At 42.6% G+C, this 12319-nt stretch overlaps 1 protein-coding gene across 11 annotated transcripts in view; it reads left to right on the plus strand.

The window, feature by feature from the left end:
• The window catches only part of LOC143465424 (filamin-C-like), a 29399-nt gene extending 19216 nt beyond the window's left edge, over positions 1–10183 (plus strand). For 5 of the 11 annotated variants that reach the window (XM_076963689.1, XM_076963688.1, XM_076963693.1 and 2 more), the window contains 24 exons: positions 24–253; positions 460–600; positions 728–848; positions 977–1143; positions 1460–1573; positions 1665–2003; positions 2664–2853; positions 3002–3022; positions 3223–3470; positions 3822–3917; positions 4242–4326; positions 4452–4592; positions 4742–4870; positions 4948–5121; positions 5321–5482; positions 5753–5956; positions 6112–6291; positions 6373–6474; positions 7058–7170; positions 7955–8108; positions 8213–8350; positions 8585–8682; positions 8842–8947; positions 9114–10183. In XM_076963689.1, coding sequence (XP_076819804.1) covers positions 24–253; positions 460–600; positions 728–848; positions 977–1143; positions 1460–1573; positions 1665–2003; positions 2664–2853; positions 3002–3022; positions 3223–3470; positions 3822–3917; positions 4242–4326; positions 4452–4592; positions 4742–4870; positions 4948–5121; positions 5321–5482; positions 5753–5956; positions 6112–6291; positions 6373–6474; positions 7058–7170; positions 7955–8108; positions 8213–8350; positions 8585–8682; positions 8842–8947; positions 9114–9301 — 3641 coding nt within the window. In that variant the 3' untranslated portion in view covers positions 9302–10183. Of the gene's footprint in view, positions 1–23; positions 254–459; positions 601–727; positions 849–976; positions 1144–1459; positions 1574–1664; positions 2004–2663; positions 2854–3001; positions 3023–3222; positions 3471–3821; positions 3918–4241; positions 4327–4451; positions 4593–4741; positions 4871–4947; positions 5122–5320; positions 5483–5752; positions 5957–6111; positions 6292–6372; positions 6475–6628; positions 6988–7057; positions 7171–7954; positions 8109–8212; positions 8351–8584; positions 8683–8841; positions 8948–9113 lie in introns of those variants that run through there. The other 6 variants (XM_076963692.1, XM_076963695.1, XM_076963690.1 and 3 more) reach the window with 6 other exon arrangements.
• The last annotated feature ends 2136 nt before the right edge of the window (positions 10184–12319 follow it).

The following is a 12319-nucleotide window of genomic DNA, read 5'->3' on the forward strand; positions in this document are numbered from 1 at the left end:
ATACAATTTAACTTATTTCACAGGACCTCACAATATTTATGTTGACTACGACGACGTGCCGGTTCCCGGCTCTCCTTTCCCGGTATCTGTCGAAGAAGGATGTGACGCAAGCAAAGTTAAAGCTTATGGACCAGGCTTGGAACAAGGAACCACCAACAAACCGGCAAAATTCACGGTCGATACACGTGGAGCCGGTACCGGCGGTCTTGGTCTGGCGGTTGAAGGACCATCAGATGCAAAGATCACTTGCACAGTAGGTTTTGTGCCAATTGCTTTGATACCAAAGAAAATCTACTGTAAGAATCCCTTAACGACTTGATGTGTTACCTGATCCGAAATATGCCATTTGTAATGCGTAGTCTCATAAAACTAAACCATTCATGCTACTGTTGCTGGTACTAGTCTTTCAGCATACCCAGCTTGCAGATTTTGTAAAACTTTTTTGCCTTTGTTTTGCAGGACAGCAAGGACGGCACATGCGCGGTAGAATACGATCCCACCGCCCCCGGAGATTATGAAGTCAACATTACCTACGGAGGTGAAAATATTTCCGGATCTCCTTTCACTGTCAATGTCAAAGACGTAGTGGACCCAACAAAGGTGGGTAAACCCCATGTTATGATCATCACTTTGTCCTTATCCGAGTCATCTTGCATTTTACGTTGCAAAAGTATTTGTTGCAATACTTTTGTCCCAAAGCAGCCGGTTAGAACAACTTCATGTTTAGGTGACCTGCAACGGACCAGGTATTTCACCAGGTGTTCGTGCCAACATTCCTCAAGAATTTACGGTTGACTGCTCAAAAGCCGGTGTTGCGCCGCTTGATGTCGCCGTCAAAGGCCCAAGAAGTTAGTGTTCTGATAGAATTTAACTTACCGGTACTAGTTTGTAAACAATAGATTATCTGACGGTTAAAAAACGTTAACATATTGATGACTGTTAATGAATTATTGTTTTAACTTGATCCTGCTGCTAGGTGTTAAGGAGCCGGTCGACATCCAAGATAACGGCGACGGTACCCATACTGTCCGATATACTCCAACCAAAGAAGGTCCCTACCAGGTACAGGTCAAATACGCCGACGATGAGATCCCCAGAAGTCCCTACCGTGTCCGCGTACAACCTACTCATGACGCTAGCAAAGTAAGAATGTCACTTTTATATTAATCAATCGCTATTTTATACTATTTTGAATCATTAACCTCGTAATATTTTCTCATTTTGTGGCCAGGTTGGGCTCCTAGTTCCGACCATGCAGTTGTCTGGTTATTCATTGATAATAATAATTATTAAATATTAACCATTATATTTTAGTACACGCTCTAGAAATTATTCGAAAATGTCCGATTTACCGTCGTATGTTTCTTTTTGCGATTCCATTTTATATTGCATTGTAGGTTTATTTCCGACTGTTTACGCCGTCCCATTAGTCGGTTAAAAGTAATTGTTAAATGTTTAGGTGAAATGCAGCGGTCCTGGCGTGGCTGCAACCGGAGTTCCCGCTTCACTGCCTGTCGAATTTGTCATCGACGCCACAGATGCTGGTGACGGAGTCTTGGCCGTTCAAGTCACTGTAAGTATCATAGTTAGGTCATAATCGCGGACGAAATTTTCTTCAGTTTGGGATTAAGTTCGGAAAAATGAAAAACTTTCGTCAATTCTAGAATCCTAAGCGTGAGAAATACTCGGCAGAGATGCCACCGGCATCGGCCGCGCCAGTTAGCGAGGATCTTATTTCGCCCACGTCACGTTCACCCACGAAAACTAGTCCTGTAAAATCTGCGTCCGGTGTCGGTGTCCCTAAAGGCAGGGTCCGGGCACCGGTAAACGAAGCCCCAACAAAACGGGGCGCTGTTAAGGGTTCTTCCGGTACTGGTAGCCCAAGGCGTCGTCAGCCAATCCAAGAAGAGTTGATCTCCCCTACCAAGAGAACTCCCGCCCGATCCGGAGTTAATGATGATGTTCCCTCCGAGGAAGCAGCTCCACGAGAAGTTCAGGCCACCGTAAGTTTCCATGGCAACAGTTTCTTCGGCTGCAACATTGGAAATGTACATCGGATCAAACAGACCCTGTTTGGTCTTGCCTTCTTCGCTGATTTCCCTCGACTCCCTCGCACTTTCTCTCTCTTTCTTTCTGGTGATCTTGGTGTCTTGAAAAACAACTCACCTCGCGTTTAACTGCAATGCAATAACAAGCTTTTTCATGATTCCATGAACAATCTTTCCAGCAACTTCTACTAACTTTCAAGCAGAAAGTTACGTTTTTCCCTGCAAACTGCAACTTGCGATGGTTGTATCATAGATCCATACCCAACGTTCCTTCCAGAATTGCGAGGTTCCTGGAATAACCAGTAATATGCCGCAGTTCAATGGTTTGTGTTAATGCTGTTAACCGCCACTTGCTAACAGCATTGCGACCATAATAAATACATCTCAGACATAACTAGTCGCCAGAATGATTTTTTGCCTATTAATTATGCATGAAAACTAATCATATGTGATTATTATTTTGCTTTTGAATAATACCGAAACGCGTATTGCAAATTGCAATGTAATAACTAATAACAAATGCAACATTCATGAACGAGGGAAAGTTTTTACCGAAAATCTTTCATATAACAGAAAAGATTGAAACATCTTGTACATCTGTTTACTGTTCTTTAGGACCCCGAAGGCAAACCAAAGAAAGCTTCGATTCGTGATAACGGCGACGGCACATATACCGTCGCTTACGTACCGGACCAAGTTGGACGATACACGATCTCTGTTAAATACGGTGGTGACGAAATCCCATATTCTCCATACCGCATCAGGACGGTGCCATCCGGCGATGCAAGCAAATGCCTCGTGTCAGGTGTGTATAGCGCTGGTATTTTCTTCAGTTAAACGAAGATTTGCTTCGGGAGACTTGTTTTTTTTTCTTCAATTCTTGTGCATTTGATACATTTTTGTATCAACTTTGCTTTGTCTCTGTCCTCAAAACCTTTCTTTCTTTCATTCAGTTTTCCTCGGTGGAAAAAGACGTAAGTTATTTGCGTTAGTCGCTTTTTCTTTTCGTATCTTCTTTTCTTGTATTTTCTTGTTGCAAACTTTACCCGTTTTTTCTCAGCTAACGTATTACAGTACTTTGTTGGATAATTCGATCAAATAATTTTGCTTTTGCTTATGTTGCTTTTCAATTAAATGACCTACTGACAAACCAACAATTGATCAACGCTAACAGGCGATGGTCTCGGACCCAACGTTTATATCGGCGAGGAATCGGTCATCACGGTTGACCCGAACGGTGCCGGACCGGGCAAGGTTTCTTGCGCTGTTGCGACACCCGACGGCGGCCAACTAGACACAGATGTGGTCGAAAACAAAGACGGGACATTTGACATCTTTTACACTCCACCGGAGGCTGGAAACTACACCGTCAACATCCACTTCGGAGGAGAAGCAGTGCCCGACAGTCCCTGGAGGGTAAAGGTACGAGTTTGTTGTAGTGTGAGATTCTGGCCCGACTTGTGCTATTTTAAGAGTTAAAATGTAAATACGTGCATGTTGGTCGTTGGTCGCGCTGCACTGACTGTGCGTTCATTTGACGATTTAGTTGACGAAAAATGCTAAAAATAGTTGAAGTAACTTAATGCGTCAATTAGTCGCGCTTAGAACAGCGTCAACAGCAACGTGTGTCAAACATATACAAATTGCATGGTTTTTAAACTCCTCGCTTATATGACTGTGTTTGTTTTTTTGCCTGGTTTGTTACTTTCACTGCCCGCACTCACAATTGGAATGTGATTGGTCCGTCCACTTTTTCGCGTGATCGCGCATCAGGCCGAACCAGGCAGAAAGCAAGTTCCGATCGACGAGGACATGGTACAGATGAGTGAAGCCGCCCCTGCTTACTCCTACATGAACGGAAATGAACCGGTATTAATGTTATCAGGATAACGGCAAAAACACATCCTTCCTTTCTTTTTCTTTCTGCTTTTGGAAAAAAGGATGGTATTGTTTTCGATTCGAAATGCACTCTCTTCATTGAGTTTATAATGCGCAGGAAATATATTTGCATGGCTATGAGACTCTTTCTTGCTTGCGTCACACCGTGCGTGTGAAGTTGCGTCATGTAACGTGACCCATCTGACCTTACCCGCTTGGTTTCACTTTTAAAGTTTTTTCTCCCTGCGAAACGTCTTGTGAGCATTATACCATAAATATTTTGCAACTTTTATTTTCTGATTATCGCTGTTCTAGGCTGTCGAACAAGTGGACGGGCCAGATGCATTGCGACCTGTTGAACTTGCCTTTGAAGTTCCGACTCGGCCCGGAGAACTATCAAGTAAGTAAATCTTAACTCATGTTTTTCGATTAACTCTGCAAGTTGAACAAAAAAATAGTTCACTCGGCTTTGATCGCGCTGTAATCATGTTGAAGAGATGTTCAAAAAGCTTCTTTATTTTCCAGGTGAAGTCACAACACCAAGCGGTCGCAAGGAGGTGCCAACGATCCATGACAATGGAGACGGAACAATCACGATCCAATACCAACCTCACGAGAAAGGTTTGCACGAGATGGGAATCCTCCTTGACAATGAACACATCTCAGGTGAAAATATATCGTTGTCTCAACCTATTCAATATTTTTGTCTAACTCAGCCCTTAAGGCTACAAGATCTAGATAGATACTTACTACACTTACAGTGACGCAAGCTATTTAGGTTATGGTTGTGATTAATATCATACGATATGTTACAGGCAGCCCGATTCAGTTCTATGCTGACGTGATGGCTCCTGGTCACGTGACTGCATACGGTCCAGGACTTGTCACCGGTAAAGTTGACGAACCAGCCAACTTCACCATCGTCACCAAGGATGCCGGCGCAGGTATTTGTTTTTAAATACGCACGAATATCAAACTCGTTTAAAAGTTCCAGAGCTAAAATCAAGTTTTATTTATGAAGGCGGCCTGGCCCTGGCCGTTGAAGGACCATCCAAGGCTGAAATAACGTGCGAGGACAATAAAGACGGTACCTGCTCCGTGTCGTACCTGCCCACGGCACCTGGAGAATACTTGGTCACTGTCAAGTTTGACGACGAACACATTCCAGGCTCCCCTTACACCGCGAATATTTCGGGTAAGCTGGACATCATCACTAGAATTAAATTGTTGATGTCGACACCTCAAAAAAAGTTAGATTTAATTTGTGTATGCTTTAGGCTTTGTCGATTTATGTCGAAATGTTTTAAAAACATTTAATAACCACAAAACCGACCATGACAAGTTCCTGGTGGTTTCCAGCTTCACTCAGTTCTAATTTATTCTTTGCTGCGCAGCTGGACCAGACCAACGCAAGTCAAAACTCGCTTACGGAACCACCAGTGACGTCACTTTGAAGATAAACGAAAACGATTTGTCCTTGCTGACGGCATCGATTGAATCACCGAGCGGAAGGAAGGAAGATTGCGTGCTTAAGAGACTTCCTAACGGTCACATCGGTTCGTACTCACATTAATGCGTGATTGAAGCGTAACGTACTTTTGTCAGTGCTTTGTCTCATACTTAGTAAATATCTGTTTTACGCAAAAGTGGTCACGAATATCGTCAGCGATATTTTAATGACGCTGAAACGCAGCGTTTGAAGCTCTTTTTCCTGAAACAGATTTCACGAGTCCGCTGAGCATTGCTATTCGCGGTACTTCCGCGTTTTGCACGTACTTTTAATACTTTAATACAAATAACACCAGGCGTGTCATTACTATACCCAGGTATTTCATTCACACCCAAAGAGATAGGAGAACATTTGGTCAGCGTCAAGAAGCGTGGACGTCACGTGGCCAACAGTCCCTTCCACATTATGGTCGGCGAATCGGAGATTGGTGACGCAAGCAAGGTCAAAGTTTACGGAGATGGTTGCGAGAAAGCAAGAGCTGGTGAGACGGCCGAGTTTATGGTGGACACCAGAAAAGCAGGTAAACTTAAGCGAAATATTTGTGCGGTATCGTCACGTTTGTTTACCGTTGTGACTGTGACAAATGACATGCATTCATATGTTTCTATTGTTGATACTTTGCTGATGTTTGGTAGAACGATAAAATCACGAAGTAAACACCACTGTTTTCTCTAGGTTATGGCGGACTCGGTCTTTCGATCGAGGGGCCAAGCAAGGTGGACATTAACTGCGAAGATTTGCAAGATGGCATCTGCAAGGTCACATACTCTCCACAGGAAACTGGCAATTACATTGCCAACGTGAAATTCGCCGACCAACATGTACCAGGTTCTCCATTCACAGTGAAGTGCACAGGTTCATTCAGATAATTCCAATCGAGCAATTGTTTAGTTCCTCTAAGCTGTTGCTACTCATAACTGCAAATACGTTGTCTAGGTGATGACAGCGGAATTCAAAAGGAGAGCATTACAAGACAACAGAAAGCGGCACCCGCCGCTACTGTTGGAAGCACTTGCGATTTGAACTTGAAAATTCCAGGTAGGCATTTTTATTTCTTGCGACCAGATGCAACTTTGCCGGAATTCTGTCTTAATTTCTCTTCTCCTGCTGTTGCCCTATCTGCAAATTTTTATTTTTTAACTTTTTGTTTACTTCTTGCTCTCTTTTGCTCCTCTTTCTCCTAAACCTCCAGAGAACTGGATGGGAAGGATGTCTTCTTCTTCGGAGCAGCGCTCATCATCCGTCATGTCCAACTCCTCTACTTCCGGTTATCGCTCCTACAGTCGTACGGAGCAGACGTCTTATCGAAGCTCAACGACAGGAGGAACACAGTCCCAGAGCATGGTGGAAGAGAGATTCGGAGGCTCTCCCTCTTCCCTCCAACTTACATCTTCTTCTTCTCAATCTAATTTTGTCCCTCGCTTTACAAACAAACAGGAGCATTTCGGGACTTACGAGCAGAAAGTCCGAGCCAAAGGCAAAATGCATCTTCATCTTCCTTTGCTTTACCATCACTTCCTCTTCCAGTTTCTGTAGTGCCTGTCTTTAAGAACCGTCTTTGTGTCATGATGTTTCATGTGAAACGGGAAATCATGCAAATTTTGACATTTTACTCCTGCAGGGACCGGAATCGCCAATCTCACCGCTGAAGTTGAAAGTCCGAGCGGCCGCAAGGACGCAGCGGAGATCGTGCAATCATCGGAAGATACCTACAGCATCCGATTCGTCCCGAGGGTAAAGATTTTATTACAAAACGCACCGCAACAATATTACCAAATGATTACCGAAATGAGTTAACAGACTCCCATCCGTACCATGGGAGCATAATAGCATATTCATGACTCCATACTTTCTGTTTTTATTCGGTCGGACAGGTGAAGATTTTATACGGTTATAGGGCTAAGAAATTAAGCGGAGCTAGCGCAGTAAATATTTCTGTTTCACAAGTAGTTTTCATAGAATTTACTACAGTTCTTACAGCACATAGGGCCCACCCTGGAAGTTTCAATATACAAGAGAGTACACAATACAATGTATTACATAATCAATTACATATCGAAAATATCAGCTTTTTTTGAAAAGCCGTAAGTCGTAAACATTTTTTTTCGAGCATGGCGTTAAACTGACCAATGTGCTAATTGTTTGTGCAATCCAGTCGAACGAAACTCGTAACATCTAAAATAAGTGACCGGAAGCGTGGTGTAGCTCCTACGTCACAAAGCTCAACTGGTGCATTTCCCTTCACGCCATAATAACAACTGGACGGTTTTGTTTGTCACGCTAACTCGATTATATTCCATATTTGGTTTGTCGGCTGTAGCCGTTGTCGTGAATACCGTTCATTTGCTACACTTCCGGTTGTGTTAAAAAGCCAATGTTTTCGTAATCTCTCGAATGCGATTGGATAGCAAATACGTCACCGAATTAGAAAAAGTACCATGAATTTTCTCCATTCAAAATCAATGATTTTAATTAAACGAAGTTTCGAAACTCAACTAGAAAGACCATGTTTTTGTAGGAACTTGGTGTCCATACGGTCAGTGTAAAATACTTGGATGACCATGTACCCGGAAGTCCCTTCCAGTTCACAGTGGGACCGCTAGGTGAAGGTGGTGCCGGTAAAGTGACGGCTCGCGGACCCGGTCTCGAAGAGGCAACCGTCAACGTGCCAGGTAACAATAACAAAACAAATAATAGCAAACTAGGTAAAATTAAATTCACAGAAGAAACGTCAAATCATTCGTATTTTCTAAATTGTGATTCTAATTTTCTGCAGCGGAGTTCAGTATTTACACCAGGGAAGCGGGAGCCGGCGGACTTTCCATCGCGGTGGAAGGACCGTCAAAGGCGGAGATCAACTTCGAGGATAGAAAGGACGGATCATGCGGAGTGTCGTATGTTGTCACCGAACCTGGTATGAATTTCAACTTCGCCTTCTCTACTAACGACTGCTGCTTAAACACCTTGCACCTAAATAAGCGAGTTAATGGGCGATTCAGTTAAAACCGACTCATTTAGTAATGAATTATGTAACTCACACTGCACTGGTTTGTTGAAGAATAATTAATTTAAATGCAAGTAGACCAATGCTCCCCTGTGTGCGGTCTCGGCCTTTGCACGGTTTAATTCCGGGTTATTTTATCTCCAGGCGATTACGAGGTGTCTGTCAAATTTAATGACGACCACATCCCCGGAAGTTGTTTCCCCGTGCGTGTCACAGGAGTCGGAAAGAGTAATAAATCTTCGGTATGTCGTCGTTTGCTTTTGCTTTAGCAACAATGCCTAATTACTCAAGACCTCTGACGGTCTCCAAAATAATGTACATTCCCCCTCTATACCCTTCCTGAAAGTCTGCTGCTTTTTCTCTGTGCTCGATGTCGATTTTAATACTTGTTTCTTTTCCAGCCTCGCTTGAGATCAGACGCTGCAAAGGTGAGGTCATACGGCAGTGGTCTGAGAAACGCAAAGGTCGGCGATAACAATCTATTCACAGTTGACTGCAGTAACGCTGGTAGGTTTTTCAATGGTATTTATTTTTCATTGATTCACATTTTTTGGTACATTAAAGTAGCCTACTACGCAGCCTGCTATTTAATGTACGTAACATCATCCAAAGTCGTTATATTATCGTGTGCTTCTTTCAAACTTGTTCCAACAATCATTTCTTGTTAATTTAGGGAGTAACATGCTCTTGGTCGGTGTTCACGGGCCCGTAACTCCGTGCGAGGAAGTTCACGTGAAGCACGTCGGTCAACGTCGCTACACGGTCACGTACACTGCAAAGGAATCTGGAGAGTATCTGCTTATTGTTAAGTGGGGCGATGACCACATTCCGGGAAGTCCCTTTCACGTCACCGTGCCTTGATTGATGAAGTCGAAAATTCTCATCTTCAACGCGAAACAACATTACCGGGTGTTGGATTCGAATCCCTACCGCGCCGCTTGGATTTTTGTGCTGAATTTCTACATTGTCTAAACAGAACTTATACAAGCTTATCATATACATCCACCACCGATCAAATGTACATATTTTGACCTTTACGTATCTTCTGATAAACGGGCACTTCGCATTCTGCCATCAACTTGTAAAAAGGCATGCTTGTAGTCATTTCTCGATATTTGTTTGGTGTTCTTACGTTTGTATTCGAATTGATATTCAATTATACCTTTAAGCCTGTGTAGTTACCGCCTTCGCTCTATAATATATGCTCTGTATCTTTACTTTGTATGTCGCTTTTACCGAAATCGTGTTTGCAGTATCTTAGCTCCATTACGTTTTGGCCTATACGTGAAGTTTCTTACGGAATATATCTTCCAAAAACAAGGTATAAATATGTTTAAGCACCTATCCATTAAGATATTTATAATATTCTATCCTTTATTGGTTAATGGCGAGATATTGTGTAGATAGATATAATTTGTCGCATATATAACACGTTGTTCCGCACAATGCTCACTTTATGCCGTTGGTCACTTAACACGATGTCTGAATGCCTACGTAAAATGATGTTTAGAAATACTGTAGTTACACCGGTAGGTTCATTTTTGTGTGTTTATCAAAAAGGTGATCCATTTGTAGTGATTTTTTTCTGGTCCTTTGTACAAAACTGCAGCCTGCTTTGTCGTGCTTGTACCCTTTCGTCTCTCTGCACAAATATAGCGATTTATAAGAAGCCTGCATCGATATGACGAACTATGGTAATCATGTATACGGAGATCGCGTAATAAAAACAAACCTTTATGTTAATTCATGGTGTATTTTTGTTTATAGTAAGCGGCGGTAGCTTCTCCGTATATGAGTGCGGTGTTCCCTGGAAACCAACTTTTGTTTTCTGAAATCGTGTCACTTATAAATAGCACATGAAACGGTCAGCTTTCGCCATTTAGATATTTCATTGTACCCAGTGTCTTTTAAGACTTCACACGCAAAATGTTACGAACTTGTACTGACTGTACCTGCCCATGACAGCCTTGCGGTGTTAAGAAAATTTTCACGCAAATCCGAAATCTTGTACCAATATCATTAAAATCTGATACACTACAACATATCTCGATTCAAATCAAATTAAAAAAGACGGTAAGCGCATTCAAAAGCGTCTGGTCTTGTTACAGGAAAGCAGAATTCATTTCAATTAAGTCATTTTAAATCCTGTGCCAAGTGCCATTTTGATGGTGCCACGTACAACCGTGAAAGAGCTACGGGTTGGCAAGATATTTCTTTCATGCAATGAACGTCCAGATCAAATGCTTCATCGATTCTTTTTCCGCATCAAAGCGATAGCTACAGAAAACGGAAAGCGAGCAGGGCCGACTGAATTCACGAAAACCGGCTCAATCTGGAAACCGTAGTTGGCGAACAATCAGACGATTAAGCGATTTGCGTCGAGTATTGGCCATTAGCTTGTCAAATCGAATGACTAGTGCAAGAAAATTTCCGAACAAGGCGTCGAATTTCGTCACATCTTTCATTCAACGCCAAGCCCAATAAAACAACGAAAACATCGGAAATTGAGAATCTAGAGTAAAATAAAACCCTATATGATCTGCGTAGGTCATTGCGTTAAAAGCACTTGCCCGTTGCAAATGCATCAGGTGCAGGCTACTGAAACCCCTTGAATTTTGCGCGAAAGTTTCAACGGAATAGAAAAGAACCCTAAACAATGGCATATTTTCATAGGAAGTGCCAAACAGTGTATTCGGACGGTTAGAAGCAAACATAAAGATAAAAATAGTATTTTGGCGAAAAAGGATATGTGATGGTTTGGACACTGACTTATTTACCAAATTCTGCTAGTTTGACACTTGGCACGCAGTTTTGCCCAGCAAATGAAACCGCTATGTCGCGTCACGTGACGTAGCGGAGTCGTAACGGAGAACGACATCCGGGCGAGGTGATGAACCCATACAAAACGTAATTTGACGCGACGATTAGCAAACAAATTAATAATTGTAGCTAGGGACGTTGAGGCGATAAACGGACACAAGAAGCACACTTGGTTACAACAAACTGTTTCATTGTTTATCATCATTGTTGTTAAAAATAAACTTTTTATGAATTTCACATCTGTGAATAGTGATTGTGACCTATACAAACACAGGTTTGACAAGTTTCAAAATTAGACAAGTTACACTTTACACGCTTGCTCAGCAGTTGTCAAGTGATGGTAGTTAACCACAATCGTTTCGTTTTTGACCAAATGTGCAAAAGTCGCAAGTAAACCCGCCTTGGCATTTTTATTCTCGACGGAAGCGAGTCTCTTATCAAGCGCTCGACGTGCCAGCCATCGAGAAGCGTATTTGTGCCTGCGGTGGCGTCGCATCTCGCGAGTAAAATTGTCAGGGACTCTGTGTCGCGCGATTACGGAGTGCAAAGTGAACTGGGCAGCAACCGCGCCGTCTCTCGACCTGTTTACCTTGTTGGCGGGAAAAGGCATCAGCAACATTTAATTGCGACTATTTTTGTCTACTGGGTAAGCGTTAAGCGTCTGCCATCAGTCTTATGTTTCGTGAGAAGGTTGAAATGAAACGCAGGTCTGCTAAAAGCTTTAGCGATATCTATAGAACTATATGGAGTAGAAGATGTGCTCCCTTTCTATTTACTGGGCTAGGATTCAGTCAGGTGTCTCAACAAAGGTAGTTAACCTGGAGTATTAAACGCCTACTCCTTATCGATAAAGATTTTCCAGCCGGTTATCTAGCGCTTGCCGATGTTGATAAAAATGTGACAAACTACTCAGAAGGCGTCTCAGATAAGTTTAAATAATGCGAAAATGACGCCACAATCAAGTGATTTCAACGTGCTGGCTACGTGTGATACCGTCATTCACAGCCAAGAAGAGTACACCGAAAAAATGCTTCCGGGGTCGATCAAGCATGAAGTAAC

Source organism: Clavelina lepadiformis, chromosome 7 (genome assembly GCF_947623445.1).
Source record: "Clavelina lepadiformis chromosome 7, kaClaLepa1.1, whole genome shotgun sequence".
In the NCBI taxonomy this organism is placed as follows: domain Eukaryota; kingdom Metazoa; phylum Chordata; class Ascidiacea; order Aplousobranchia; family Clavelinidae; genus Clavelina; species Clavelina lepadiformis.